Source organism: Pelodiscus sinensis, chromosome 5, assembly GCF_052426305.1.
Source record: "Pelodiscus sinensis isolate ZL-2025 chromosome 5, ASM5242630v1, whole genome shotgun sequence".
Classification (NCBI taxonomy): domain Eukaryota; kingdom Metazoa; phylum Chordata; order Testudines; family Trionychidae; genus Pelodiscus; species Pelodiscus sinensis.
Window position 1 is genome coordinate 125149094 of NC_143056.1, and position 23964 is coordinate 125173057.

Consider the following 23964-nt stretch of genomic DNA (forward strand, 5'->3'; position numbering starts at 1 on the left):
TTGTAACCCCAAGTCGTGGTCTCATTCTTTCCGGCATCCCTTTGAACCCCATGTATTGCGGGGACAGACAGGACACAAGAAAAGGGATGGAAAATATGGAAAACAGATGCTTTAATGCTTAGCTTGGTACCCTGCATAGAATTAACTAGGAGCATCAGGTATTTCAACCTGTAATTCAATTCTAAACATCTGTCTAGATTTATAATGTTACACTGTGCACTACACAGCAGAGACTACAGACAGAGAAGATGCATATTACACTGTACAGTGACCACGGGTAACACGCTGAATTCTTCTCTGAAAGCTTCACTAGATGTCTGGTTCTCAAACTTTTTGGGCTCTGGAGCCCTTTACATGTGTAAAAATGTATGCGGAGCCCCAGCGGTCCACTGATTGTATGTGTTGTACCTATCGATGTTTCCAGTTTCTCAAACTCATGGAGCCCCTGAAGAGTCTTGCAGAGCCCTAGGAGTTCCGGGGAGCACAGTTTGAGAAACACTGCACTAGACTAATGGAATACTCTACCAGTTCCCATGCAGGTTTCTTGCCTACACCCATGATACCTGATTCACTCTCTTATTTTTAAACAAAAGCAAGTTCAACTGATTTTTTAAAAATTGACAAACACAAAGCCATTGCCTTTTGGCAATGAATGAAGTTTAAAGGATTCAAAAAAATTATCACCATGTTTCTTTTAGGAGTTTTTTCCAGTCCGATGGCCAGTCCTGCCACCACTGGAGTGGGTGTGGGTTGTGCACTTGTCCTCTGCTGGCGTGCACTGCTGTGTGATGTTTTAAACAGGGTTGGAGATCCGTAGCTTGCCTGGATCCAGCCTCTGAGGCTCAGGATTCCAGCTCCCTGCTGCCCCTAGTAGGTGAGGGAAATAGTTCTCTGCTTCTCAGTTGGAGGCCACATAAGTGAGGAGGGTTTTTTTTCTTCTTCTTCTCACTCGTGCATGGCCCTACCTGATTTCTCTGTGGGTCAGCAACCCCCCAACCCAAATAGGGTTCCCCACTCTGAAAGGCTGGGGCTCCTCCTGACTCTCCTCAGTTCCTTCTAACCAGAAAGACTCAATACACAGGGATAGGATGGTGGTATGTGGAATGGATACATGCAACACATCTCAAAGAATAACAGATATGGAACAGGTTAGTAACGGTTTCTATGAAAGAAAGTGGAAATCTGATGCGGGACGCACATGTACTGTCAATCAAAGAACCAGCGCTCGGTGATGGAGCCTACTTCCCGAATACCTGTTCCAGCCCCGAACCTCATCCTGCACCCAGCCTTCTGCCCCTGACGTGAGCCTTCAAGCACCCAAACTCCTTCCCATAGCTTGCACCTTGAAACCCATCCTGGACTCCAGTCCCCTGCCCTGGGTCAAGCCTGGAGCACTTCCCACACTGCAAACCTTTTGGCACAGACCAGAGCCTTAACCCCAACACCCTACCCGAGCCTGGGGAAAGTGAGTCAGAATGGGGGAAGGCAGGAGATGGAGTGAGCAGGGTAAGGCCTTGGAGAAGGGGTGGAGGAGGGACAGAGCCTCAGAGAAGGGGCAGGGAGGAAGCGGGGCAAGGGTATCTGGGTTTGAGGTGGATCCTATATTGCACTTAAATTGAAAAAGTGATCTTGTGGTTAAAAAGTCACCTTTTGGAGACCATTGATCTAGTCTGACCTCCTGCATGTGTCAGGCCACTACATAGCACTAGGCTACACCCATGTTAAACCTAAAGAATTTAAAAACAATGAGCCATCCTGTGGCTTTCAGTTGATGAAGTGGGTTTTACCCACAAAAGCTCATGATATATTTGTTAGTCTCTAAGGTGCCACAGGACTGCTTGTCGTTTTTAAAGTTACAGACTAACACAGCTACCCCTCTGAGACTAAAGACTTTAGTTAGCCACAGATATTCAGTCCTTAGGAAATAAAATGGTTGTGCCCCACAGGCAGAGAACAAGAGAGACTGTGATGACACTGATGGCTAGTTGTAGAAGGGAAGAGCATTAACAGAACAATGAGCAGGAGTCCCCCAAGAATTGATCTGAGAATGAACCAATGGTACATTTTTAATGTGCTTCCATATTTGGGGAGAAATCTCTGCAACACAGAAGTCTGTGCCTTGGGTAAGGAGGATTCCTACATCTCGTGCTTCATCCTAACACCTGGACACTTACTAGGTGGGGGCAGAGAAGAGGGTTTGCCATCCAGTTAGTCAAGTAATTTCATGGAGTTTGATTCTTCATCCCCAAATGATTTGCAGATCAGGGGTAGATTTCAAACAGAATTCAGGGTAATGCCAGGAAATGGGCAGAAATGCAGAGCGCTCCTGGCATAGCAGCAAGGGCAAAAGGGCTGTCAGAGAGGGGTTTGCTTACGATATTGTCTTCACTTTACAGTTGGGATCCTTCAGTCCTTGTAGCAATGAGTATGCAGTTGACATTCTCGAATCTTTCATCAGTGGGTTCCTAGAAGAAAATGCAAGCTTTAAATATCATTTCCACCAGGCAGATTCTCTATCCCCTTTCCTGAAGATGGCAGGGCAGGCTTTATTTCACAGCAGACATTTGTTGTAATCAAAGAGAAGCATCTAAAGACACCACGATCCCTTATTCTGATGCCATGTTAGCTATTCATTCCTAACAGCAGTGTAATCCACACTAACCCCATGTAGTGTTTGTCCCTCTTCAAGGGGCTGGGCCATGGGGGAGCTGCTGCTTTCAGTGAAAATCTGCTTCACCTTTTCAGTTTGGGAGAAAGAATAAATCCCAGTGAATGGAAAAGAGGTGTCTAAATCAACTTTGCTTCGAAAGAACATTTAGATGATTTCAACATCTGGCACACGGTTACACTGCTTCCACTCAGAGAAAGTTTTCTGTCAGGTCATCCTAATTAGAATTAATAAAAAGTGTGAATTTGAACCACCTTAAATCTCTGTGTAGATGTTGTTATTCATAATTAAAATGGCCCCTGAAATGAATAAACTAAAGCCAATTTAATTCTGCATAACACTGTCCATACAGGGATTTAATATAGTTTAACTAATCCACTTCCAATCTATGCCTTTAGTTAATTCAGATTAAATTTCTTGGATGTCCTCATGCAGACAAGCCTTGAAAAGCCAAGGATAGCAGGTTTAGAGAGCTGCAAGCTGTTATTTGGCCAAGTAGAACTTCTGTAGATTGTACAATAAAAATAATAAAAGGTAGCTGAAGTAGTCTTGAATTATATGGGTTTTCAAAAGGCATTCGACTGTGTTGATAGGGAATCATGGTAGCAGAGAAAATCATTCAAGTTATTATAAATTTGTGTCAGAATTCTCCATGCATGATATGGACAAACCAAGAGTCAGCAGACTGGTTTAAATGCTATTGCCGGGGTCAGGCAAGGTTGCACTGTACCTTATCTTGCTTGGAGATGCTAGTGACTGTGACGTAGTGGCAATTGTGATCATTGTTTGCTTTGTTATATGTGATTCCTACTGTCCTGTACTGTTCTATTGTAACTCTCTCTCTCTCTGTGCCTCAGTTTCCCTGGGCAATGTATGGGAATCCAGCTAGGGATAGGAATGTTGGGTGTGGCTCTCACTGAGGGGAAGGCTGCCTCATCTTGGCATGTGCCAACAAGAGCTCAGGCTGCCCTGTGATCTGAGCCTGGGTGAGAGAAGCAATGAAGTGACAGGTTGCCTGGGAGTCTGAACAAAGGAGGGGGCAGAGCTGCCTCTAGGCTGGGGCCAGTGGCTGGGGGTGCGAGTTAGTTTTTTGGCTGACTTAGGGAGAGGGGGTCTAGCTGGATGTAGGGCCAGATAGGACCCCAGAGCCCTGGTCCTGGGCTCCCCTTCCCCAAGATGGATTGTATTGACTGATCCTGGTTCCTGTAACAACAAGTCTGGGCTACGCTGTGTCCCTGTCAACAATTAATCAATTAAAGGCAGAAGTTATCAAAATTAATTTATGTACCAATAATTTTTGAGAGATGAAGCCTTGAAAAACTTAATAAATTCACTTATCTGGGCAACCTCATTCCTTTGATCAGTGACTGTGTTTCTTGTAAAGCCCAGGATAGGTGAGGCAAGTGCTGTATTTCAAACACTAACTACAATATGGAAGTCCAATACAATTTGCATAATTATCAGAACTGGAATCCATGACTATGGAAGTCCATTAAATGCACATAAAAGAGTTCACTGTACTCTATGAAAACACCTGCAAAGTAAAAAGGGTCAACAGAATAGGGAACAGGTCCCAGAATGGGCACAATTATCTACAACATCACAAGTGACAGTAGCACCAGCTGAAAAAAAGGACAGAACTTTCTATGAAAAAATTCACTTTTTGAGACAATTGTCTGCCCCAAATCAGGATGAGACAGCAAAACATCTGCAACATGTCTGACTCCCACAGCTACGTGGGAGGTGGATATGCACTGCAGGTCCTCTGCCTTCTAGGGAGTGGCAGAAGAACCCCACACACTGCAAGGCAGCCCTCTGGGAAAGCTTTCATTAATTGTCTGAACAGAAAATGAAACTGACAAGAGCCTTCTAGGCAGCCAGCCATTTCTATTTTCTCAAAATAAAATCTCATTTTTTGGCAAAACTAAAATCCTCATGGCAAAATTCAGTTTTGCACACAGAACATTTTTAATCCAGGAAAAAAAAACCCAAACTTTTCATCCAGACCTGGTTACCAGGACCCAGAGGGCAGGACACACATTCCCATATGCTATACTGATCCTTGTCTGCTGCTTTCTCCTCTTGGGTCTATCAGCAGCTGGGGTAAGTTAGAGCACAATAGGTTAGACCTTGGATCCTCAGATCTCAGAGCATCCCTGGAAGGGACCCTACAGTTATGCAACAGTGGTAGCAGCTGGTGCATTGCTCATTGCTGCCCTTGATTTAGGATCTGGTTCCAGACAGGAGGAGACTATCCCCAAAATGCCCCTTTTACATTATCCCATAACTGAGATGAGAACGGGGGGTGGTCAGGAAACCTCTGGCGGTTGGGTCCTTCACACATTACTACCCAGTAGAGAAGGAACTAAGGATAGTGCCCAGAAGTGCCCATACACAGATAGAGCAACCTCTCTCCTCTCTGGAGGGACAATGCAGTAGCACTGCTTCCACTGGCAGCTAGGTGGTGCTGTATTGTACCATGCTGACTGCTGGCTGGAGAACATCTGTGACATGACCAGTCATTGGGCAGCACAGGAAACTGCCTGGCTTGGACTGCAGCCGTAGGGAGCTGTGAAGGCTGATGGAGAGGGAATACGGGGCGGTTGCTGAAGGGCTTCAGGCAGCTGGCTGAGCCCCAGTGCAGACTGCAGGAGCAGCAGGAGCTGAGCTACACTCAGCTTTCTTTTGAGAGTCCTCTGAATTCTTTATTGCTAATCCTGCTGGAAAAGACTGGGGCATAGCTTATGGGCACTGGGTGAAGGCCCAGCTGGGGAAGGAAAGCCAAAGCCCAGCCCCTTCTTCCTCAAGCCACACCCCTTCCGCTGTGACCATGTCCCTTCAAGAATTCTCCCCCCCCCCCCCCACACACACACTTTCTGGCCATCTAATCCCACTCGACCATGCGGCACAGCCTCAGCCTTTCCGGGCTGCTGCATGATGTGACCCCAGCCCCTCCCAGGCAGCTGGGCAGTGTAGGCAGTTTGGGGAAGGCAATTCCTTCCCTTGCCTACATTAGCTGCTGCCCATGGCATAGCTGATCTGGCCTCTAAGTCACAGCTCAGCTGAGATCTGCTCACTAGGGACAGTCGTTGCCAGGCAGGCACTGCAGGAATCTCAAGAGCCCAGTTCCCTAGCTAAGGGTCAGAGATCAGGTGACCAAGCAAAGATTTGCACTGCAGCAGACCAATGTCTGTGTGGCTCCCCAGACAACCTCCTGGAGCAACCCAGGGGCTAAATAGGGGGCGTCACCAATCAGAGGGCCACCAGGTACCTCACCCCGGGTCTCTTGGCCAGTACTTCCTGCAGCGCCATCTCTGCACAGTGCTTCCTGCAGTGTCTCTGCATGGCTGCCTGTGGCACTGTGGGAATATCAGCTGTCCCCGGCTTTGCAGACTCAGGTTCTTTTCCTTACACCCTTTGCCTGTGGTGCTGGGGAAGTCTAACACATTTGCTCATTCAAGGAAGTGGTAGGACAGCACAGGTCATTCACACAGAGGTCTCTGGAGCTCGATGTAAACACACACAACATGCCTGTTGATAGGGTGAGATGCAAGGAGCAAGGGCCACACTTGTGATATGGGAGTGTATTTTGGAAGGCAGTGACTCTGAAAAGGACTTAAAGTTAAGATGGAGAACCAGATGTTCATGATTTCCTAGTGCAATTCTATGGCTGAAAGGGCTAATGGGACCCTCCGGTTAATAAACAGGAGTGTATTGAGTAGGAGCAGGGAGGTAACATTTCTCCTCTATGCACAACTGGTGAAACTAAAATGTTTCCTCCAGTTCTGGTGTCCAACTTTTCCAATGCTGACTGGTACTTAGCTAGGCAATCACCCCCCGCCCATAGCAGTTAACTTCCTTATACTTCTGTCTGACCCCAGCTAGTTCCTTAGGAAGCTAATGGGCTCCAGCTGTTCCTTCCGATTAACCCTCACTTTCCTGTTCCTGCTAACCCTGGTATCATGAGCGCTTCTGACCCAGCTGCCTAGACCGGACCAGGCCCAGCAGGAGAGTGGAATCCCATCTTACTGAGAAAGACCCAGACAAATCTGCAAATAGCTTATTATGAACCTCTGAAAAGGGGGCATTATAATGGTGGCATGATGAGATGCCATTCTAAGGATTTACTGATTTGTATTAAACTAGAAGATTTACCCTCCATTGCTTGCGTCCTTAGCTCAGTTCATTTTAGTGGTTTTTTAAAATTTAAATCCTTGCTGTGGGGTGGGGCTGAGGATGAGGGGTTTACTATGCAAGCTTCCCTGGGGGCAAAAGACTATTCCAGCCCACTCACACTGCAGCAGCTTGGGACCAAGTGAGAAGCCCTTCTCCACGGCCACTTCTCCAGTGAGTACAGCTGGGGGAGGCGTGTATGTTCCCTGGTTGGGGCAGATCCAGGTTCTTCTGCCCCTTGCACTCCTCCCACCCCAGTCACAGTGAGGAATGCAGCAAACTGTGCACTTTCCCCTTGCTCCCTGAGAAAGAGGAACAGCCAGAGATGTCTCTGTATGGATCAGGGATGGAGCTTCAGGTCCTCTCCCTAAAGGGCCCCTGGGGAGTGGGAGGCTCAGGGCGGGAGCAGTCCTAGATGGTGAGGGGATGTCCCCAACCAGCCCCTTTCACCTGCCTGGTGCCCATTTTGCTGGCACAAGCAAAAACCCTGACCTTGCTGTAAGTTATGATAAGAAGAAGCTGCATATTAAATTTGGTGGCCCTAGCTCTTATCATATAGGAGTAGTCTTGAATAAACAGACGCATGCACAGAGAGACAGACTCACACAGTCAGACAAACTCTCTCAAATATATAATAGATACACTATGATACTTACAGAGGAAATAACCTTTTCCATCCTTCTTCTTGTTCTCCAATCCCAAGAGTACAATTACATAGGTAGAGCGCCTGCTTCCTATGACAGCTCTTTACACAGAATGAAAGAGCAATTTCTTCCATTGTTGTGAGTTTGAGGTGTTCCAGCCTAATTTCTTGGAAATTATCCATTGCACTTCTCGCAATGTCTTCTTCCTGACTCTCATACAAACAGTGAAACAACTCAAGCTGGTCATATAGTTCCTTACAGCTCATAAAGGACAGAGAGGAGATTTTTTTAGCTTCTTCTTCAAACCACTTCAATAAATCCTCTCTTATTCCAGAAGATGTTTTACAATGTAATATTTTCTCCATGTCATTTAGTCTTTCTTTATTTGAGAGACCAAACAAGAAACGCACTGTTAGCATCAAATAATTATTTGTAGATATTCCATAATTTTTTAGCAAGCTTTTCACATCTTTCTTAGGATACATAGATTTTTTCATTCTCTCTTCATCTTCCTCTAGCACATAGAACAAAGCTGCAAAAAACTCTTGGAAACTCAAGTGAATAAAGCTGTAGACATTTTCATAGTCTGTATCTTTCTGAAAAATGTTGTTATTCAGAAAGAGAGACTGAATGTTAGACAAGGACAAATTGTGTTTCTTCAGATCATCTTCTTCAAACAGTATTTTTCGTTCTAAAATTCCATCTGCAGCCAATGAGCAAAGCGCCCAGAGGTTAGTTTTAGACTGTTCTATTGTGTCAGTTAAATGATCAGTTAGCAGGGTTGAGAGAAAGAGCAAATATACTGATGTGGTTGTTTTTGAAGTTTGTGTGAGATCTTCCTTTTTTTCCATTTGTTGTTTCAGAACCGTGCAGATGATCCAACACACAATGGGGACAAAGCACATGGTGAAGAGCATTTCATTTTCTTTGACAAAGTTAAAGGCTTGTGTTGCTTTCTTTTCATCACAAAAGAATTTATGAAAATATTCTTTCCTCTCATCTGCAGAAAATCCCATGATCTCTGCAAAACGTGGAAGTCCCAGTTTCTTCTTTAGTTTTTCCAGAGCTGTTGGTCTCGTAGTGATCAGCAAAAAAGATTTTTGAAGAACCTTCTTTCTCAACAAACTGCACAAGGTGATTTCCACTGGCCTCTTCTCAAATGGGTCAGTGCACAGGCTAACGTCATCAATATCTAGCAAGGAATTTAATTCATCAAAACCATCTATTATAAACAGGAGTTTTTCTGGCTTCTCAAAGATTTCTTTAATTGGTCCTTCTCTATCAGGACAATTGTTCAAAACCAAATATGCAACACTTTGATTTTCGGCGCCACTTTGATTTTTAAGAATATGTTTTATTTCTCTGCAATTTATATAAAAAACATAATCAAACTTTTTCCAGTAGAGTTTTCCAGCTGCCCAGTCCAACATGATCTTTCTCGCTGTCATTGTTTTCCCAATCCCAGCAGCTCCCTGCAGCACAACAATTCTTGTGCTTTGTTGATTTCCATCAGGATCAAATAAAAGACTAATCTGAGTGGTACCGGTTTGTTGAGCCATCAGTTCTGCGTGTCTCCTTCCTCTGGTGATGATTTCATGCTCTTTCTCCTCCTGCCCCCGATGTTCCTTCACAATAAGCAGCTTTGTGTATCTTTTGTCTAGAATCACATTTTCACCCAGGCGAGCATTTCTGTCTTTCATTACTTGGTATTCTTCTTGTATATGTTCTCTATACTTCCTCTGGTAAGCTAATTCAATGACAATGGCATGAAGCATTAGGCATACTATGTACATTCGTTCAAACAAACGTCATGTGAATTGCCACTCATTAGTTAGATCCAGAAATTGGACCAAAGAACATTTTGGTTGCATTCTACTCTCTCTGTTCTGTCCTCGGCCCCCTCCCCTGCTCCTCCATTTCACCCAGTAGCACCACCATCACGTGACTTGACATTTTACTAGGATTTTACATGTTAAAAATAGTCTTTTGTCTTTTACAGTTTAATTACTTTGTTCATTGATCATCTCTCTCCTTGGTTCTCATTCATCAGTGCACTTAAGCACAGATTTAAGTACCATTACAATGAATGAGATTTGAGATATACTTAAAGTTAAGAATTTCTTTTAGTTTCTATCTTACTTCTCTATTTTCCTCCCTTTCCTCACAGTACCTTTTTACTATTTCTGATTGCTTCTCTTCTTGCTTCTTGGTTATATTTTCTCTTCCCTCTTGTTCATCAGCTCTTTTAATCCCTTTCTGTTTTTCCTACCTCTGGATACTCTTCTTTGCTTCCCCCTTCACTCCTATTTCTTGCTTCTGCCTCTCCACATGCTGCAGGATAGGACTGGACACCAGTATTCAGTCAAGGCTCATCTCTAATCATGAGTAGTGCAGTATGGGAAGTGCCACTGATTTAGTGGACAGCTGACTTGCTTATGAAGGCTTGCTCTCCTCTATGGGCTAAGGTCCCTAACTTGACTACATCTTCCCTGCTGCACCATGGTTTTCTCTCTTGTTGTGCCACAAGGTGCATTGTGGGTGATGTAGTCCAGAAAGAAGAAAGGGCCCACGAGGCAAAAATAGGTCATGGGGAATATGAACTATGAATCCCATCCAGAATTCTAGCAGCACTTTGGAATGTTATATTAAAAGTGTTAAAATATCCTTCAAAATTATTTAAACCATGGGCACCATTAAACCAGTCTACAGGCCATGTGCTAATCATATAAAACAAACAAAAAGTGTGTTCTAGCCTGAGTAGAAGCACACAGAACAACCAAAAGGCATCACATGATTCAGTAATATTCACATGTGAAGCATTTCTACAAATAGTCATCACACAATTCCTAACACAGAGTAAATTTATGCAATAAGTGCACAGGAAATGGCTTCTTCATAGCAAGCACCCCTGCATGTGTCTATGTGAAATTCATACCTCTATAAGATTTTAGCCATAACATTTTAGTATATTTGTTCTTTCTTCACAGGTCAATAGGGCAGTCCTCTATTTGTGTTTATTGTTTTTCTCTGAGTTCCCCTCATTTGATATGCAGCTTTTTGGCATAACTGGGCTCAAAGTGGACACAGTATTCTAAGTGCAGACTTACCAGAGCCTTTCAGAGATGGATTATCAGCTCGCAGCTTTTTAGCATGATGTGTCTCTGCGTATGGTCCCTGATCCCATTGTTTGCCATTCCCTCTTGTTTCTTCTTTAACTTGTGCTGTTTTCTTCTTTTCCTTTGACAAAACTAACAAGGGAGATTAACTGCAACAAAAAATGCTATAGACCAGGGGGAAACAATCAGATCATGTAATCTGACATCCCGTATGTAGCAAATGAACAACACCTTCCAGCACCTGCACATGAAACACAACAATCAAAATGAGACCCAAGTATTACAGCCCACAGGAAATTAGACTATTATGTGCCACAGGTGGGACCGAGATGCCCTCCTGTGGCACATAATAGTCTAATCTCATGTGTGTGAGACACCAACAGTGTCAGAGGAGTAAAATACATCCAGATAATCCTGGCAAGCCACCTGCCCCTGCCCCCACACACTGCAGAGGGAGATGGAAAAACCCAAGTCAGAGCCAGTCTGTCCTGCAGTTTTACATGGACTAGGGATGTAATAGTGTAGTTGATTAACTGATTAACCGATAAGCAAAAGCTTATTCGTTAATACTAGAGACTACGTGTATTCCTATCCCCCACCCTTCCCACCAGGAAATTTTTTAGAAGCCTGGCCAGCATCACACCTCAGTCCCAGCTTGCACTAAGGATGTTAAGGACTACTTGACTGTCTGATAAGCAAAAGCTTATCGGATAGTCGAGGTGACTAGTTGCTTCCCTCCCACTTCCTGCCTATATCAGATAGAGGCAGCAAAGCGGGGGGTAGGGAAGGAGACAGGACAGGGAATACTTCCAAACTTCAAAGTGGCAGTGCTGCACAGCTGAGCTGGGGATCAGCTGTGTGGCTGCCTCTTTGAAACCCCAAGGTGATGTTTCAAACGGGCAGCTGCTGCACAGCTAATCCGCGGCTCAGCTGTGTGGCACTACCCCTTTAAAACGCCGACTTGCTGTGGTGCCTGGGGTCAGCTGGGGACTGCCCAGCTAACCCTGGGTTCCACGTGACATTTCCCCAGAACTCGGGGTCAGATGGGGCATTTCTGTGGAATCCAGGATCAGATGGGAACTCCCCAGCTGACCCCAGGCTCCAGTGCACTACCCCTCTGAAATGCCAAGAGGGTATTTCAATGAGGCAGCCACCACTCAGCTGATCCCTGACTCAGCTGTGCAGTACTGCCTCTTTAAAATGCTGCCTTGGTGGTTCAAAGGGTCAGTACCACACAGCTGAGCCCAGGATCAGCTGTGTGGTGGCTACCCCTTTGAAACGCGGCTTTGGCATTTCAAAGGGGGCAGCACAGCAGAGCCCGGGGTCAGCTGGGGACTCCTCAGCTGATCCTGGGCACCACATGAAACCCATGTTTCCCCAGCTGATTCCAGGTTCCACTGAAATGCTGTGCAGAATCGGGGTCATTTGGCATGCAGCGTAGCATGGAGCCCAGAGTCAGCAGGGGACCCCAGACTCCATGGCTTTCATATGCCTAAGAGCCCCCAGTGGGGACTCTTGTACTTTTCAAAGCTGGCACCTGCATGCAGCCCGGAGTGAGCAGGGCTTCCTGCTGGCCCTGGGCTGCACGTGGAGTTCCGTATTCCTCCTTTGAAATGTACAAGAGCTCCCAGCGGGGCTGCTGTACATTTCAATGGAGGAATGTGGAAGTGCCTATCGACTAGTCAAATAGTCGATGGAAATTCCATCGACTACTCAACTAGTCAATTAACCACAATTGAACATTCTTAGGTCTGAAACCTACCCCCGGTGCAGCTCTTCATTTGAAGAGTATTAGGAGTATTAGGAGCAGGATGGGCAACTTAAGAATTTGCTTAAGTGCTTTTCTAAACAAGGATAACGTGGAGCATTCTTTTTTCCCCTTCTGATCATTTCTGTGGGACGAAAGGTGAGGCAGCTGGGTGGAGCAGCTCAGCCAGATAGCACTGGATCAGTGACACTCATTTCACAGAAAAGAAAGTCTTGACTTCATAGGTGTAAAGAAAAGTCTACTTTTAAAATTCAATAAAGAAAAATATAGAATTGAGTACATGATGCAGCAACAAAAATACATCACACATGGGGCCAGGTGTTTGATACCCCAGCTTTATAAAGGCAAACAATCCCCCTTTAAATCCTCTTAAACCAACAAATTCCTTTCAGGGAATCAGAAATCGCCTCAAGATTTATTCACATCCCATGCAGCCTTGCATTTCAGACACGGAAATATGTACCAGCCAATGAAGGCAGTATGTAGCAATGCTTAACAGCAGCACAAGTCCGATGCCCCAGCAGAGCATCACAGTAATGTTCCACATCATGTCTGTACTTTGAGCTGTTAGTCTGCAGATGGATACATGGCACCGAGCTAGAAGACCTGACATCCTCCTTGTCTTTGTACCTGTATTCTGAGTGCTGGATCTTGCATCATGCACAATCGACAAGCCAGGTTTTATTTTTTGCACAGTGTCCAACTCCGTGGCTGTTGTGTCATCGATGTGGCTTTCAGACAAGCTGTGAAAACAAAAATGAACCATGATAAAAACCGATCAACCTAGTGCCAAGTTTGTAAATATTTAGCAATGACTTTGTGGAAATGAAGCCTAAGACAGCATTGCAATTTTAAAAGCACAGATGACAGGAAAGTCAATGTTACAATGACAAAGTTGCCCTAAGAAAAGATAGTTTTGGAAAGAATAAAAATGTAGAATTATGGTTCCTCAATAACACTAATCCTGTCGTTCCCTGCTCCCAACTCTTGCCATCCTATGCCCTCCAGGTGAGGCAAATGTGTGTCTAAAAGCATCAGAAAGTAACGTGTTAAATCTCAGACAACTTGGCAGTTCAACAAGGAATCTTTCAAACCCCACGTTACCATGGAGATTTGACTGCAGACAAATCCCATCCTACCTATGTCATGTAGCTAAATGTACTTAACCGACCAGCAAGGGAAGAGGAGATGTACAATGCGGGGAGCTGATCACTGTGGAGAGTGAACGGTCAAACAGAGCACAGAACAAATGGACAGCATAGGGTGTGGTCAAAGGTACGGCTGCCCCTTTTGAATTTTCAGAGCCCTCGCAGGGCGCCCGTGTTCCCAGACAGGTGCTGTTCTCGTCACAAGAGACAGGGAACTAATGCAGAAAGTGCAAGTTCACGTCACCACGAGTTATTAGACAAGATGCATTGGAGCACCAAGGACAGAAGTACTAGGCAGCTGTAACAGCCTAGCAGCTGACACAACCTCAGCCACAACATTCCGCCTTTTGGCGAACTTCCACAAGAAAAATCAGGTAGAATACAAGAGGTACCCCAGGCGTTCTGAAGACTTCCCTGTTGGGTACTCAATCAGATACTCAATCAAACAGTCAACAGAACTGAGTACATGCAATCGAGGGTGGGATGCTGTAAGAGAGTCCACAGATGGAGTAGGTGGCTTTCCTAGACCTCCGTGACTTCTGCAGTGGCAGGGCTGCAGTCAGTAGCTGTCAGCTCCAGGGCCTGCTGGAGCTGCAACTCAGGGCTGAAGCGGTAAATTGGGACATCATCCTCAGATATGGCAGAGAGCCATACATGCGCTCTGTATTCATTTAGCAATGATTGATTGGTTTGGCATTGGGAAGGAAACAGCCCTGCTACTGTGCACAGTGCTCATTTGAGAGATGGAAGACAGAAAAATCCAACTGCATCTTTTGTTATTTGGAGACGAGTTTACAAATCTAGATACATAGGTTTTTTAGAAGTTTTGTAAAGGGTTCACTAGTAAAATATTGACCAAAATTCTACCAATTGGCTGGGAACATTTTAATTAGACCTGGCTGGAAAAAGGTTCCCTCCCTCCATCTTCGCATCCCCCAAATGATCACTTTTTAATTTTAAGAATCCCTGTAAAAATATTTTGGTTTTCAGCTGAAAGGTTTTGAGAGTTGAGCATTCTATTAGCTGAAGATTGAGAATCGGAGAGTGAAGAAGAAATTTCATGTGACCCTTTTCATTTATTTCTAAACTCAATTTTCTGCCAAATGGGCTTTTGATACAATTTCATCCGGGTCTAAATTTCAACCAACTTTGATGCTGACTTTTACTTGTTAAGCTGGAAACTTGCCCCCTGGGCACAGATGTTTGACTAAAATTAAAAACAAACAAGCAAACAACTTTCACAGTGATCAACTAACACTTGCCAGTGCAATTTAAAAAATATAATTTCCACTTTTCAGGAAATTCCACTATTTTGATTTTGTTTAGACTCTGAATTGGAGAGGTTGAAATATTGAAACTTCTCACAAACAAAATGTTAAAAAAATGATCTGAGGATGTTTAAAAGTTTTGGCCCTATTTCTTCCATCTAAATGAAACATACCAGCACTGCTGCCTCAAAACATTCTGTGTCGGCTCAGGCTGACGTTGCTGAGTGTGCCTGCCATAGCTATTGGGGTGTCTCCTGGGATCCTTCCTCCCTAACTTTGCTCCACTAATGTGGGTGCCATAGCCTGGCTCTCTGCCAGGATGCACCCCAGTTTCTTCCAGTATATACCGCCCAAGATGGACCTGCATTGCAGAGTTCAGTAACAGGAAGAGGACCTAGTGTGGGGACATGAAGGACCCAAACTATCATTTCCGTGGGGCACTATGGCATTTGATTTTCCTATGCCCCATTAAAAGAGCTTAAGAAAAATCGACACTTCCCCATACCCAATTTAAATTCTAAAGAAACCATAATTTTCTATTGAAAATTTATATCAGTGGGAAATTCCAGACCAGCTCCACAAACTGCTGGACAAACAGTTGGGGAGACATGGTCCCTCCCCTGAAAATCTTGCATTTCATGAGAAACACACACACGGGAGACAATGTTCCCTCTAATTTTTTCCCCTCCATGTGCAGAATAAATTTCACAATGTGCACACAGGAACTTGCAGATGTGCACCACCAGTAGAAACCCATGCTGCTGGCTGTGAGTGGCTGTGGGTGCTCTGCTACTCAGAAGGCCTGCACCTAAATCTCTCCTGGGCAGTTGCCCAAGTGCTCAACTTACAGGGAATAGTGACAAGGGACAATTCTCCCTCCTTCAACAGCCTCTGCGTACTGCTGCTCTTGCATACAGGGCAGTCATGGTCCCTTCCCTGATGGGGAGAAGGGAAATCCCTCAGCACTAGCATTGTTCCAGACAGTCACAGCCTGCTTTGTGCAAGTCCCAGTGTAGGAGTTGAGGTGGAGGCAGGGTGCCTAAATTACACTGTTTTGGGTCCTTACCTGCCTGGAGTCAGAATTGTGCAAAGGAGGGCTTAAAGGTGCTTTAGCGCCCTCCCTGGGTTGCCCTTGTGTGTGCAGTGCCTCCTGGAACAGTGGTTTTCATAATATGGGCCGTGGAATGTTGAGCGCTGGGTCTCGTTGCTTCGGGGGGATCAGGTGCTAAAACAGCTGCCTACCTGTCCTGGCACCACAGACTTTGCTATGCCCCAGAAGCAACTGGCAGCAGTCCCTGTGCCTAGGTGAAGGCAGGTGGCTGAAGAGCACACAGGACTCCATGCACTGCCCCTGCCCTGAGCACTAACTCCGTACTCCCATTGGCTAGAACCTGCTGCTGGCTGCTTTTGGGGTGCAGCATGGTCTGCGGTGCCAGGACAGGTAGGAAGCTGCCTTAGCAACCCTGCCGCACGGCTGGCCTGGAGCTGCTTGAGGGAATCCCCTCTTGCCACAACCCTGACCACCCGCAAAGCTGAAGCTCTCATCCTCAGCCCCTCTCTGGAACCCACACTTTAGTCAAAGTATGTTAGGTCGTGGGCATCCACAATTCTCTTCAGCTGGGTCACAAGAAAAACTGTTTGAAACCCCCTGTCCTAGAGACACAGAACACACTCCTGCCTCAGCCTGTACATCTCAGCCCAACTCCCATCATTGGTTCATGCAGCCCAGACACAGCCAGGTGGCCGGAAGCCCGGCACACACTGCGACGGATTCCTTGGATACAGAAAAACAGCAGTCACTTACTCCAGCTTCTCTAACTTGCACTTTGGGTGTCTGAGTCCTTCACACAGAAACTTCACTCCTGAACCAGTCAGGTTATTACCGCTCAGGTTCAGCTCTCTCAGGGACTGGTTGGTGCTGAGCAGAGAGGAGAGATCTCCGCAGCAAGCATCTGTGAGACGGCAATCCCAAACCCTGCAGAGACGGAGATGGGCAGAGTGAAGAGAGAGCAGAGTACCTAAAGGTCCTGATTTTATAGGGACAGTCCCGCAGAAAATGGATTTTCATGTGGTTATTATGAATTTATGTACAACCATGAGACCAAGTGTACAAAACCCACATTTACCTACCCAAATGTCTCCACTTACAATTTAGTAGCTGTATGTCCATTTGCTCCTACAAACGTAGGTGATTTCATAAATGAAAATAGGACTTCAAAATATTGCCAGTGCAAAATCAGAGAGCACCTCTGAAAAGGCTGGTTTAACAAGGGAAGTCTGAAGGAACCCAGCAATGACTTACACTAGTTTCTGCAGTTTACATGTGGCATGTTTCAGTCCTTCACACAGAAGTTTGATTCCTGAATCTCCCAGTTTATTCCCACTCAGGTCCAGCTCTGTCAGGGACTGGTTTGTCCTGAGGGCAGCAGAGAGATCCTCACAGCAAGCAGCTGTGAGATTGCACTGCCACAACCTGCCAAGGGAACAGAGAGAAGAATAACCATCTCCTTCCAGAAAGGTGTCAGTATTCACGTCACTTCCTTCTTCACGTGGGAGTTTCAGTGTCTATAAAATACATGATGAATTTCTGACTCTCATTTGATTTGTACACATGGCAAGAAAATGTTCAGAATATTTCAGATAACATCCCACAAAAAAAACAAAATTGGATAATCATCTGATACCGTGACATTTACATTCTGTGCATGTCCTCTCACCTACAATGCCGTTATTGGCTGCTCTGGACATTGAATATCCAGTTTGGCGTAGTTTGTGGAGAGCTCTCCTTTTTGACCTTGCACAGGATAGAAGTGTGTGAAGAATTGTAGGAAGTCAGAGGGATAGGTGACACTAACCCTGTAAGTCGAGCTAAATTATCCTATTTCAATAATGTAGCTGAAGTTTACGTAACATAGGTCGACTTACAGCAGTGTCTGTACCATGTTATCTCAACGGAAGACACTTTCCAGCTAATTGACCTTCTGCCTGTTCTAGAGATAGTGGAGTAAAGATTTCCATGGGAGAGTGCTCTGCCATCAACTTAGTTTGTCTTTGCTAGACCCGCTAAACAGACACTGCTGCATTGATCACAGCAGTGCCAATTTAGCCAGAAGTATAGATTAGCTCAAAATACTCTATTAGCAGTTTCAAGTTATTGAACCCCTGCCACAAGAAAAGGGATGCAAAATATGGAAATCAGTTGCTTTAATGCTTAGCTTGGTACCCTGCATAGAATTAACTAGGAGCATAAGGTATTTCAACCCGTAATTCAATTCTAAACATCTGTCTAGCTCTATAATGTTGCACTGTGCACTACACAGCAGAGACTACAGACAGGGAAGATGCATATTACACTGTACAGTGACCATGGTTAAGAAGCTAAATTCTTCTCTGAGAGGTTCACTAGATGAGCGGTTCTCAAACTTTTTGGGCTCTGGAGCCCTTTACATGCATACAAATTTATGCTGAGCCCCAGCGGTCCACTGATTGTATGTGCTGTACCTATCAATGTTTCTAGTTTCTCAAACTCACGGAGCCCCTGGAGATGTCTCGAGGAGTCCCAGGGACTCCGGGGAGCACAGTTTGAGAAACACTGCACTAGACTAATGGAATACTCTACCAGTTCCCGTGCAGGTTTCTTGCCTACACCCATGATACCTGATTCACTCTCTTATTTTTAAACAAAAGCAAGTTCAACTGATTTTTAAAAAATTGACAAACACAAAGCCATTGCCTTTCGGCAATGAATGAAGTTTAAAGGAGTCAAAAAAAAATCACCATATTTCTTTCAGGAGTTTTTTCCAGTCCGATGTCCAGTCCTGCCACCACCGGAGTGGGTGTGGGTTGTGCACTTGTCCCCTGCTGGCATGCACTGCTGTGTGATGGTTTAGACAGGGGTGGAGAACCGTAGCTTGCCTAGATCCAGCCTCTGAGGCTCAGGGTTCCAGCTCCCTGCTGCCCCTAGTAGGTGAGGGAAATAGTTCTCTGCTTCTTAGTTGGGGGCCACGTAAGTGAGGAGAGCCCTGCGTGATTTTTCTGTGGGTCAGCAACCCCCTGACCCAAATAGGGTTCCCCACTCTGAAAGGCTGGGGCTCCTCCTGACCCTCCTCAGTTCCTTCTAACCAGAAAGACTCAATACAGAGGGATAGGATGGTGATATGTGGGGGTATGTCTACACTACAAAGTTAGTTCGAACTAACAGCCGTTAGTTTGAATTAACTTTGATAGGCGCTACCCATGCAAACCGCTAGTTCGAACTTAATTCGAACTAGGTAAACCTCATTCTACAAGGACTAACGCCTAGTTTGAATTAACTAGTTCGAATTAAGGGCTGTGTAGCCACTTAATTCGAACTAGTGGGAGGCTAGCCCTCCCCAGCTTGCCCTGGTGGCCACTCTGGCCAAACCAGGGAAACTTGTCTGCCCCCATCCCAGCCCCGGAGCCCTTAAAGGGGAACGGTCTGGCCACGGTGCCCGTGCCAGGTGGAAGCTTACCAGCACCCAGCCAGCAGACCCTGCACCTGGCACAGCATGAACCAGCCACCCGCTGCCACCCCGCCCTCCGCCTTTTCCCGGGACCAGGCTGGCGGCTCCCAGGAGCCTGCCCGGGGCTGCAAGAGGCGGGCGCCCGCCTGGTCTAGTGCGGAGATCATGGACCTCATCCACGACCCCCGCACTAGGCAAGTGGCCATCTAGGGCAGGAGAGCTGCCAGCCTGGCCACCCAGGAGCAGGTTTGCATGAAAATCAAGGTGGTCGAGTGAGGCCCCGACCCTGAGCCCTGAGCTGTCTGCCGACAGTGGCCAACAGTAGGTACTCTGGAGGGGATGGACTGAAGACAATGACCAAGCAATTTGTCTCATGCCATCCATCTCCAGCCTTCCACAAACAGAGGCCAGGGACACCATTTCTACCCCCTGGCTAATACCACTCCATGGACCCAGCCTCCATGAATTTATCTAATTTCTCTTTAAACTCTTTTCTAGTTCTAGCCTTCACAGCCTCCTGCAGCAAGGAGTTCCACAGGTTGACTATTTGCTTTGTGAAGAAGAACTTTCTCTTATTAGTTTGAAGCCTGCTACCCATTCATTTCATTTGGTGTCCTCTAGTCCTTCAATTATGGGAACTAATGAAGAACTTTTCTTTATGCACCCTCTCCACACTACTCATGATTTTATAGACCTCTATCATATCCCCCCTCAGTCTCCTCTTTTCTAAGCTGAAAAATCCCAGTCTCTTTAGCCTCTCTTCATATGGGACTTGTTCCAAACCCCTGATCATTGTAGTTGACCTTTTCTTAACCTTTTCCAAGGCCAAAATATATTTTCTGGGGTGAGGAGATCACATCTGCACACAGTACTGAAGATATGGCGTACCATAGTTTGATAATTCCCCTCCTCCTTCTTCCCCTGGCTTCCCCCTTCCAGCTCCCTCCTCCCAGGTTTCCTCCTCCCCTCTCCCGCCCTCTCTCTTCCCCTCTCCCACCTCCTTTTCCCAGTCTCCCCGAGTTTTGTTCAATAAAGAGAGTTTCTATTTTTGAACACACGTGTCCTTTATTTTGTACATCAGGAAGGGGGGCTAGGGAGGGCTAAGTGGAAGTAGGTGAGGGAGGAATGGGGTACGAGCCCCCGATGGGGAGGACTGGGCTGGCTCTGCGGGCTCCTCAGGGTGGAAGCTCTCCTAAAGCCCCTTGGTTGACCCCCCCTCCAGATGGCAGCCTGCGGCAATTGCAGCCGGGCTGATGGCTGAGTGCTGTGATGTGCCGAGTGTGGGCACTCAGGACACTTCAAGCCAGGACTGCTTTGCTGTCCCTCATCGAGTTAGACAAGCCAGCGGGGAACCCCTGAGAACTGTCTGTCCGGGGTGGGGGTAGGGTCCCTTTAAGCACAGCCCTCAGCTAGCCTGAGACAGCAGCTCCACACTCTACGTCCTAATCTGATGCCCTGCCGGCACTGCTTCCGGCCATTCTTAACCTCGGTTCAGGGTCCACTCAATGTGGACATGCTAGTTCGAATTAGCAAAATGCTAATTCGAACTAGTTTTTAGGTCTAGATGCACTTGTTCGAATTAGCTTAGTTCGAATTAGCTTAGCCATTAGAACGAGGAGTACAGATAGTTCGGAATGGCTACGTAGTTCGAACTATCTAGCCGGTGCCGCGTGTAGCCGCGCGGCACGGGGTTCGCACTAGCCGGCTTTTAAAAATGGCGGCGCCGGCTTTATGCTAATGAAGGCCGGGAAATTCAAATCCCGGGCTTCATTAGCAAGTTCGGTATGCATACATTACCCCGCTAGTTCGAACTAGCAGGGTAGTGTAGACATACCCTCAAAGAACAACAGGGTATGGAACAGGTTAGTAACTGTTTCTTTGAAAGAAAGTGGAAAACTGATGTGGGACGCACATGAACTGTCATTCAAAGAACCAGCGCTCGGTAATGGATTCCAGTCAGGCACTTTCATTGTTTCATAGAGTTTATGGCCAGAAGGGACCACCAGATCATCTAGTCCAGTGGTCACCAACAAGTAGATCGGGATTACTAGTAGATCTTGGAGACTCTGACAGGTGATCCTGAGAGATTTAGCCAGAAATCTATCAAGCGCTGGCACTTCAGTTGCCCCGCCACCCACTGTCATGCTGCTCCTGCCCTCTGCCTTGGAGCTTCCCCTGGGAGCCTCCTGCCTGCAGTGCAGGGTGCAGGAGAGAGAAGATGGGTGTGCTGATGTCAGGGTGTCCCACCTTCTCCCACTCCTGTACCCTGTCTTCACACAGAGAAAAAGGAATGAAAGGAGCTTGGCAATGCAAATCTCTGTCACTCACACACGGTGTGTGTGTCTGTCATTCTCAGAAACACACTCTGTCCTTCACTCTCATCTCCCGACCCAACAGATACATGGAGGGGTGGTTGTTACTTTTTTACTGCTTGCAAAGTGGGTTATTTTTGGGTTTTAACTGGTCTGTGCATTTCATAATTTCAATTTTTCTCTTACGCTTAAATTTAATTATTTGAGTTGTGAGTTCTAAAATGCCTAACTTGGTGTGGCTGAGTAATTGTCCCTGTGGTAATTGCTACTCCTGGAAGTGGCTGACATGTTGTGACGTAGTGGGGGTACTTGCTGGGCTGTGGTGACCCCTGCTGTCTGGAGCAAGACCCAGCAGGGAAAACCTCACTAGGCAGAGGTAATGCCAAACTTGTTGAACCAGTGGCCAGACACCCCCCATGGAGAGGAACAAAGGAAGGTGGAATGCTGCCCTGGCTGGGGGGCAGGGCTGGAAGAGGGTTAGTTAGTTCCTGTCTGGAAGGCAGGGAATAAGGAGCTGGGGAGGGGGCTGGGACTCCCCTATCTCAAGGGGGGGCACTGAGGCCTCTTAGCCCCAGTTCCTGTAACCAGATTACATCTGTGCTGCGCTGTGCTGGAGGAGCAATAAACCACTCTCAATTCCACTGGCTGGTGCAGTCTGTTTGTGCCATTTCGGGGTGCAGGAGACGGGGAACCCCCAACGCGCTGTCACACATGTCCCTGCAATCCTTGAGAGAGGCAGAGCCAGGTGGTCCCCACATGCTGTCCCTGCCTGCAGACACCGCTCCTGCAGCTCCCATTGATCAGTAATGGGGAACCGTGGCCAGGAGAAGCTGTGAGCTCAGTGCCTGTAGAAGAGGGTCAGCACATGGTACCATGGAGCCATTGCTGTACATGCCAGCTGCTTTCTGGAGTGGTGCAGGCCCAGGGCAGGAGTAAGCTGCCTTAACCGCACAGCTCCACCACCCAGAAGCTGTGTCACTTACATGGTGCCCAGCCAGAGCCTGCTTCCTGAAAACTGTTCCATCCCCGAACCTCATCCTGCACCCAGCCTTCTGCCCCAGACGTGAGCCTTCCAGCACCCATACTCCTTCCCATAGCTTGCACCTTGAAACCCAGTCCCCTACCCTGGATCAAGCCTGGAGCACTTCCCACACTGCAAACCTTTTGGCACAGACCAGAGCCTTCACCCCAACCCTCTACCTGAGCCTGGGGAAAGTGAGTCAGAATGGGGGAAGGCAGGAGATGGAGTGAGCAGGGTAAGGCCTTGGAGAAGGGGTGGAGGAGGGACAGGGCCTCAGAGAAGGGGCGGGGAGGAAGCGGGGCAAGGGTATCTGGGTTTGAGGTGGATCTTACATTGCACTTAAATTGAAAAAGTGAACTCGTGGTTAAAAAGTCACCTTTTGGAGACCATTGATCTAGTCTGACCTCCTGAATGTGTCAGGCCACTACATAGCACTAGGCTACACCCATGTTAAACCTAAAGAATTTAAAAACAACGAGCCATCCTGTGGCTTTCAGCTGATGAAGTGGGTTTTACCCACAAAAGCTCATGATATATTTGTTAGTCTCTAAGGTGCCACAGTACTGCTTGTTGTTTTTAAAGTTACAGACTAACACAGCTACCCCTCTGAGACTAAAGACTTTAGATAGCCACAAATATTCAGTCCTTAGAAAATAAAATGGTTGTGCCCCACAGGCAGAGAACAAGAGAGACTGTGATGACACTGATGGCTAGTTGTAGAGGGGAAGAGCATTAACAGAACAATGAGCAGGAGTCCTCCAAGAATTGATCTGAGAATGAACCAATGGTACATTTTCAATGTGCTTCCATATTTGGGGTGAAATCTTTGCAACACAGAAGTCTGTGCCTTGGGTAAGGAGGATTCCTACATCTCGTGTGTCATCCTAACACCTGGACACTTATTAGGTGGGGGCAGAGAAGAGGGTTTGCCACCCAGTTAGTTAAGTAATTTCATGGAGTTTGATTCTTCATCCCCAAATGATTTGCAGATCAGGGGTAGATTTCAAACGGAATTCAGGGTAATGCCAGGAAATGGGCAGAAATGCAGAGCGCTCCTGGCATAGCAGCAAGGGCAAAAGGGCTGTCAGAGAGGGGTTTGCTTACGATATTGTCTTCACTTTACAGTTGGGATCCTTCAGTCCTTGCAGTAACAAGTATGCAGTTGACATTCTCGGATCTTTCATCAGTGGATTCCTAGAAGAAAATGCAAGCTTTAAATATCATTTCCACCAGGCAGATTCTCTATCCCCTTTCCTGAAGATGGCAGGGCAGGCTTTGTTTCACAGCAGACATTTGTTGTAAACAAAGAGAAGCATCTAAAGACACCACGATCCCTTATTCTGATGCCATGTTAGCTATTCA

The 23964-nt window shown here is 46.5% G+C and overlaps 1 protein-coding gene across 1 annotated transcript in view; it reads right to left on the reverse strand.

The window, feature by feature from the left end:
• Positions 1 to 23964, reverse strand: part of LOC102455214 (NACHT, LRR and PYD domains-containing protein 3-like) — a 47842-nt gene that overhangs the window by 11617 nt on the left and 12261 nt on the right. The window contains exons 3-9 of the mRNA XM_089778838.1: positions 23707 to 23796; positions 17088 to 17258; positions 16590 to 16760; positions 13000 to 13112; positions 10593 to 10733; positions 8369 to 9232; positions 7593 to 8188 (exon numbers count right to left, since the gene is read on the reverse strand). Of these exons, the coding sequence (XP_089634964.1) occupies positions 7593 to 8188; positions 8369 to 9232; positions 10593 to 10733; positions 13000 to 13112; positions 16590 to 16760; positions 17088 to 17258; positions 23707 to 23796 (2146 nt within the window). The remainder of the gene's footprint in view (positions 1 to 7592; positions 8189 to 8368; positions 9233 to 10592; positions 10734 to 12999; positions 13113 to 16589; positions 16761 to 17087; positions 17259 to 23706; positions 23797 to 23964) is intronic.